We start from the raw sequence: 7,478 nt of genomic DNA, 5'->3' as shown, positions 1-7,478 counted from the left end.
ATCGAGAAGAAAGCCCCTCTCTTTCTTCCCGATATCTGCCAGGTTCACCCACAGATGTCTCTCCGTTACCACCATCGCCGCCATAGACCTGCCCATGGCGGAAGCGGCCTGTTTAGTAGCACGGAGAGCAAGATCTGTGGTGCGGTGCAGCACAGCTACCTGATCAGGAGAAAGGCCCTCGCCTTTATCCAGGTCTTTCAACAGATAAGCCTGATACGCCTGGAGCACCGCCATAGTGTGCAACGAAGCCACAGCCTGGCCTGCTGCTGCGTATGCCCTGCCATTTAAGCGCGGTGTATCCTGGAGGGGCTTAGATGGCAAGGAGGGAGTATTAAGGGAGGATGTCTTGCCCAAAGAGAGATAGCTAGCCAGTGTCTCTTCTACAGGGGGCATCCTCTCATAGCCGTTTTCACGCATCGCCTCGATGTTGGCATAACTCGTATGCTGGAATTGATAAATGCGAGAAGAAAACGGCCTCTTCCATTCCTTCTCTATTTCAGTATGCAAATCAGGAAGGAATGGAAGGCTCACCTGAGCTGGACGGTTATGGTCACAAAGATAACGCTCATCGAGACGACCCCGCAGCGCCACTTTCTTGGCCCGCTTCCACGGCAAGTCTAGCCTCGCCGTGGCACGATCCATAACTTCCAACAGCTCACCATACGCAGGGCAGGAGGATTGGGAAGGCTCAGCCTCATCGCCGTCCTCAGACATCTCCTGCTCTTCCTGGGCTGGACCCAGCAGAGCACTGGCCCCCGGATCAGATGATGTCAAAGAGATAACATAATCCTCCATCGGCTCTCTCTCGTCCGCAGCCAACGAGCACGAGAAGGAAAGCCCCTCCCTAAACTCATCAGCCATGTCCGCCTGCGAACCCCATGAGCTCATTCTCCTCCGTGCCTCAGCAGCGGCGAGTCCTGAACCATGAGGAGCAGATGGCTGCCCCTCTTTCCTCGAAAAAAGAGACAAATGAGAGCTGAGCTTTTTCATCGAAAAACGCTCACAATGCATGCAAATCGCCCCCTCAAGGACGTCGCGTGCGTGCTCCTCGCCCAAACACAAAACACAGAGATCGTGTGTGTCATCAGGTGTCAAATAGCGACGACCCGGATGCACACACCCTCTAAACGCTCTGCTAGTGCTCGCCATAATAATAGATAGTAGATCGCTCTTACCACGTTCAAATGCACACTTCAAACAAAACAGTCAATGAAGATGAAGAAGAGGATGACATGTTCTCCCGGCGCCTATTTATACTATAGTCGCAACGGTAGTGACGTCATGGGCTATCGCCGGCCAGCGTGTTGTTGGTGTTTTTTCAATGTATGCTTCAGACACGGGTCACGACGAGGCATTCCCCATAGCGACCCCTAGAGGACGCAGTTCGAAGTTCCCTTGAAAGGGAACTAAAATTTTTATATTTTTTCAGAAATCAAGACTCGATATCTTAAGTAATTTTGCTTCTCAAATAAATGCATCTTGATTCAAGAATGTTTAGATATTTACACTAGAAAACAAGACAACATACTAAGAAAATAATTTTTTGCAGTGAAGTCACTTAAAGACAAGGTTTTTCCCATGACTCCATCCTACAGCATTTCACCTGGTCTACTTTAATATTCTGAGAGTATCACCAAGTATCGAGTAACTAGTATCAGTGTTCTTTCCCTAATAATTGTGGCTAAATGGCTTGAATTTACTAATCCTGAATTTCTAAACAAACTGTCTACCTTGGCACAATGTTTTGTCCCCCTCCACCTCTCATCCCCACCTCTGATTTACATGCATCCTGAATTTTGAACATTTCGTTCTGCTCAGTCATTCAGTACATCAGAATGAAATCTGACATTAGGTGAACATTTGCCTCGGCAAGATCTCTAATAAGCACATAGATTGATCTTCAGCTGATTAGCTGATAAACTAATATTATGCACAAAAATAATAAATGAGCATCTGCCTGTTCCATGTTAGCCCTGCCATTCCATATTTAGCCACACTGATTTAAAGTATGTTTTAAAGAATCTTCAACCAGCTTTTTATTGTTATAAAATTAGTGGTATACTGAATGTAAATAAACAATGTGTACTCTTTCTCCATGTTACCCGCATCCAGATATCCCATTTATTTATTTGTCAGCAGAAGTCCGCCGGATGACACTAAACACGTCATTTAGTATCATCCGGAGGACTTTTGGCAGCTCCAGGACTGTTAAAACTACACATTGCTCTTTAGCATTTTTGTATTCCTGCTCATAGACAATCAGATCGACAGAGGAGCAGCACCAAAAGTGAATTATGGTTCTTTGGTGGTTGTGGGGCCCACCATCTTTTAGTTGATATCCGGGGGCTTGCAGCAACAGAGTGGGAGAGTTTGGTCCCAGCATAAACCAGTTCCTCCATTTTCTGTGAGAAGCTTAGAAGTGGAGATGCTGGAGAGAGGGATAATGTGTCTGGTGAGCGGGGCTGTTGCTCTGGTGTTTCCGGAGGCTGAAATATGTTGTCCTGGCTTTTTTCCAGAAAGTCACCCTTAGATGCTGATCCGGCGTGTGTGTGTGTGTGTGTGTACCTGGTATTCCCATCATTATGAGAACCAAATGTCCTCATAAGGATAGTAATACCACTTAATTTTGACCTTGTGGGGACATTTTTTTTGGTCAACACTGGCATGTATATTACCATGCTAAAACTCTCCAAGAGGTGTCATGACAGAGCTGTAAAAACATGTTAGTTCCTGTTGCTCGGAGTGGTGCACTTATGAATAGGGTTACCACCCGTCCCTTAAAATACTGAATCGTCCCTCTCAAATCAATACGGGACGCGGTTTGTCCCGTATTTTACAAAGGCCAATACAAAGTTGAATCAACAAATAAGTATTTTGCACCATTTATAATACTAATAGCAATTATAATGAAATCAATTTCATATTAGAGAAGCTCATTTGCGCGTGATTGCATTTAGGCGTCTTTTTTCCATAGCGACGGAGTGTCCAGAATGTGAGCTGTTAAAGCAGCATGCGCGGATTAAACATGTAGAGCTCAAATCTGCCCTTTGAACACAAGACTCTCCAGATGTAGGGCTGAATGGGAAAGTTATATCAATGGGTCTGTCCAGTAACTATTGATGAACGTGCAGTTTGCAGAGAAGCTTTTTAGTTGCTCACTGTGGACTGTCTGACGTAAATGTATAGTTCACCCAAAAATATATATTTTTTTCATTTTCAAATCATTTACACACCCACAAGTTTTTCCAAACCTGTAACAATTTATTTCGTCTGTTGAACATAAAAGAAGATACTTTGAAGAATGTGGGTAGCCAAACAGTTTCTGGTCCCCAATGAATCTATAGTGTATTTTTTCTCTACTATGGGAGTTACTGAGGACCAGCAGCTGTTTAATTGCCCACATTCTTCAAAGTATCTTCTTTTGTGTTCAACAGAAAAAATAACTTTAGAAAAAGGTTTAGAAAAACTTTGGTAAATTATGACAGAATTTTCATTTTTTGGGGGATGAACCATACCTTTAAAGTGACAGACACATCCATGCTTCTAAAGGTATAGGCCTATTGTTTTATTGAAATTGAAATTATTTTGCCTCGCTGAAGGTGGCAACCCTACTTATGAATGACTGAACTTTAAGTCTTCCAGGTGTTTCAAAGAGTACATTTAAATCCCTCTTAAAGAGTTCTGACTTTTAGAATATCATTCATCCCCACATGAATAATAACCCCATTTGCAGTCTTCTGCTTCATCAGAATGTTCTGAAGTTCCCTATTCACATTAGAAATTTACTATTTTGTGGGAAGCCCTGCTACTAATGTTTCTGGTTATGGAGTCTCCCATTACCCTATTTAGTGGTTGTTACAACGGGGGACATTCAGGCAGGCAAAGGAGCAGACTGGGAAGTGGATCCAAGTGAGGACTGATTTATTAAAGAAAACAACAAGATGAGACAACATAAAGATGGGAACACGGAACAGGAGAAAACACAAAAAAATACAAGGTAAAAACATGCAAAAACCAACTACCTAACTAGAGACAAGCAGGGCTATATATGCTGAGCAGAACCAAAGAACTAATAAGTTACTATGAAAACTAACAAGGAGATGGGTGTGGTCCAATGAGTGTCCATGATAACTAACAAGAGACCTGGGGCCCGTTCTTTGTACGTCGCTAACTCAGTTAGCTGGATTTGATTGTTGATGATTTGGCTTGATCTTGGACTGTTTGGTTCTTCGAAGCTCATCCCGGAGTTACTGTCATAGCAACAGGTCCGTAAACTTAAACCTGCTCAGGAGCAGCTTATTTCATGTAAACAGGATTAGATTGCATCTTCTTAAGCAGAATTGATACTTAAAATCTGTCCTCTACCACCGCTACTTTATTACAAGAGTACCCTACTAATCCAGGGACAATAAATTAAAATAATAATCTGTATTTTATGGCAACAATCTGCAGAAAAACGGTAATTTACTAGCAACCCTGCTGCAGTAGATTACCATAAAATTAAGAAAAAAACAGTAATAATAAAATAAAATAAAAGTTATACAAAGTCATGAACTGATAAGGAGAATGAATCTGAAACTGAACTGTATTGATGTGTTTTCTGTTAGTTGAATTCATTAGTTTGGTGCTGAAGAGTAGAGCCTGTGCTTCAGTACCACTGATGTTCTGCTGCATGTGGCTTTATTTAAAGGCAGTGACTGTGGAGTTGCTGACATACTAATGATCTCTTTACTAAGTGCTTTAACACACACGTGTGCTATCGCTAGCTCACGACGAACTGCAAAGATCTGAGCAAAAGTTCTGTTTTTCTCTGGAAGAGTCAAGGATGTGATCTGTCCTTCCGCTGGCTCCTTGAGAATGACATGAGCTCCTCTTCATTTTGATCAATTTCACAGAAAACAAGACTTCTTATCTGGCATTGTGCTTCTCGAGTATGTATCTCTTTTTTTCCTTTCTAAAGGCTTTAGACATCTGCACTGGAAAACGAGAAAATGCTGTAGAAGAGCTTTACCTTTAGAAGTAACTGTCTGCAGTATCTGTATCATGAATGCAGCTGTCAGTGTTTCATTCTTTATTGTCTTTTCATATCTAGACTTTCTGAGATGTTTTCACTGTATTTTAGAGCGGTGTCCTCTGCGCTTCATCCTTCAGTGTCCAGCGCCTCTGCAACAGCTAACTAAGCTCATGGAAATCAGCTGATGGAAATTATGCTCCTGAAATATGAACCTGCTCACTTGGCTCCTCATTTGGCAAAATGTCCTGGATTTGGAGGCTGGAAAGTATGGCCAGAGAAACATGACGGGATTCCTGTGTAAGGAGACACAGCCTGCTCCCTCGGGCGAGGATGATGAAACACTACATCCAGAGATAATGTAGTCCAGCTGGGTCATGATCTGTTGTCATTGGTGTCAATTGATCTCATTATCCTGAAACTTTCATGATCTAAACGTGAAATATTGTTCACCAGTTTCCATAAAAACTATGCATCAGGAGAAATGCAAAAGTTATTCATCATTTTGAGCAGTTGTATGAGTTATATTTAGATCATTGTGCTCATCAAGTCGTCTCAAATGTAATGTGTGAGGTGCATTTTGAAATGGTGATACTTTGATGTAAAATTGTGTCAATTTCAACAGGTGATTTTAGTTCAGTGAACAAATTATCTTAGGTTTATGTGTATTGAATTCAAGCAATTGTAAAAAATATATATATAATAATAATGTTAAGGGTTTTGAAAAATGTGCGTTTAGTTTAACATGCAGTGAACGTACAGAAAGCTTTAATGCATACAAAGAAGATGCTTAAAAATAAAGTCACTAAACATTGAGAGTGTCTTTATGCTGATTTCAGCTCTGAACACAGAAAGCAAACAGCGGTCCTGCATCAGACAAACACTGACACACGACTACAGAACTAAAAACTCTACAGAAATGTGCAGTGTATGTTAATTATCTGCAAACGCTTTGATTTAGAAATGATAAGTGGAAAGTAATTAACTGAAATAGGAAATAAGCAGATGGATGTAGGTAAGGCTTTAAGTTTTTAAGTGAGACTAATAAAGCATCTGCTGAATGTATTTGATCATTTCTGGCTAGTATGAAGCTTAAATGTATTGCATGGACGGGGTTTATTTGTTGCTGATGCTCGAGGCCAATAGCATTGACATCACATATAAGATCATGGAAAGAAAGATCCCGGGAAGATGAGCATTTTATTTGGTTTTATCAGCTCATCCGAGTGGTTTCAGGTACTCTGGACTCTATTATGTCTGGAAACAGACTTTCAGAAAGCTCAAGTCAATAAAGAGTCAGAAATGGCAGTTTTCTTTGACCTCGAAACAGCAAATGATATGGTTTGGAAAGAAGGATTAATGATTAAACTAGATATTATAGCAATAGCAAACAGAACTTATAATTTAATTAATGACCTCTTATTTGATACATTTCTTCAAGTCAGAATTGGGAAAGTCTTCCCAAAGCTATATAACAAGATAATGGCATTAGTTATGATAAATATGATGCATTTTCTCAAGCTCAAGGAGATATTGGCCGATCATCGACGGAGCCTTGTGGAAAAGGGGAAGGAATATTAATCATATTACATGAAAAATGATCATATGCAGTAGAAAAAAAAACCAAACACTAGTGTTGACTAGGAAAGGAGGCATTGAAGCACAGATAAAGATGTTAAAGTCTTTAGGTTTCTGTGTGTGTGGTTTGATGCAAAGTTACCGTGGAATGAAGATCTTCATAAGACGGTCAGTAAATGCAGAAAAATTGTAAATGTGATGAGACGTCTAGCAGGGTCAGAATGAGGAGCGAGTAGGATCTGCAATGAACAATATTCATACAGCACTGATTAGATCATTCTCCAACAGTGAAGAAGCTGAACAGAAGTGGAGAGAAGAGACACAGATCAGAAAGCGTGTTGTTTGTAGAGACTCGTGTTCAGCGTTAATGTCACTGCAGTCACACACATCTCACAGCAGACGGGATACAGTCTATGAAATATAACAACATCTGCACAAACACTTTGAAACACTTCGAAGACTTAAAGGGGTCATATGATGCTTTTTTAAAGATCATTATTTTGTGTATTTGGTGTAACAAAATATGTTGACATGCTTTAATGTTCAAAAAACACATTATTTTTCAAATACTGTACATTATTGTAGGTCCTCTATGCCCCGCCTCTCTCAAACGCTTTGTTTTCTACAAAGTCCCTCCTTCCAACAAGCGCAGTCTGCTCTGATTGGCCAGCTGACCCAGTGCATTGTGATTGGCCGAACACCACAAGCACTCGTCGGAAATGTAACGCCCCTTACCACAATCGCGAGCTTCATCTTTCAAAATAAATGTAAAGACAGAGCCCGAAAGAGGAACAGAGTCGCATAACAGACACAGTGATGAAGCTGGTATGTGTTTGCAGCACACAAGCCACGGTTAAGACAGCTGACTCCCCTGTGATGTGACCCCCCT

At 41.1% G+C, this 7,478-nt stretch overlaps 1 protein-coding gene and 1 pseudogene across 1 annotated transcript in view; both read right to left on the bottom strand.

Annotated features, from left to right (window-relative positions):
• Positions 1 to 234, bottom strand: part of LOC107569166 (kinesin heavy chain-like) — a 39,500-nt gene extending 39,266 nt beyond the window's left edge. Inside the window, exon 1 of the mRNA XM_016255178.1 lies at positions 49 to 234. Coding sequence (XP_016110664.1) covers positions 49 to 234 — 186 coding nt within the window. The remainder of the gene's footprint in view (positions 1 to 48) is intronic.
• A 650-nt stretch (positions 235 to 884) lies between these two features.
• Positions 885 to 7,478, bottom strand: part of LOC107569165 (uncharacterized) — a 24,642-nt pseudogene continuing 18,048 nt past the window's right edge.

Source organism: Sinocyclocheilus grahami, unplaced genomic scaffold (assembly GCF_001515645.1).
Source record: "Sinocyclocheilus grahami isolate Dianchi unplaced genomic scaffold, SAMN03320097.WGS_v1.1 scaffold1320.1, whole genome shotgun sequence".
NCBI lineage: Eukaryota > Metazoa > Chordata > Actinopteri > Cypriniformes > Cyprinidae > Sinocyclocheilus > Sinocyclocheilus grahami.
The sequence above is the reverse complement of the archived record's forward strand: the minus strand, read 5'-3'. Positions and strand labels throughout refer to the sequence as shown.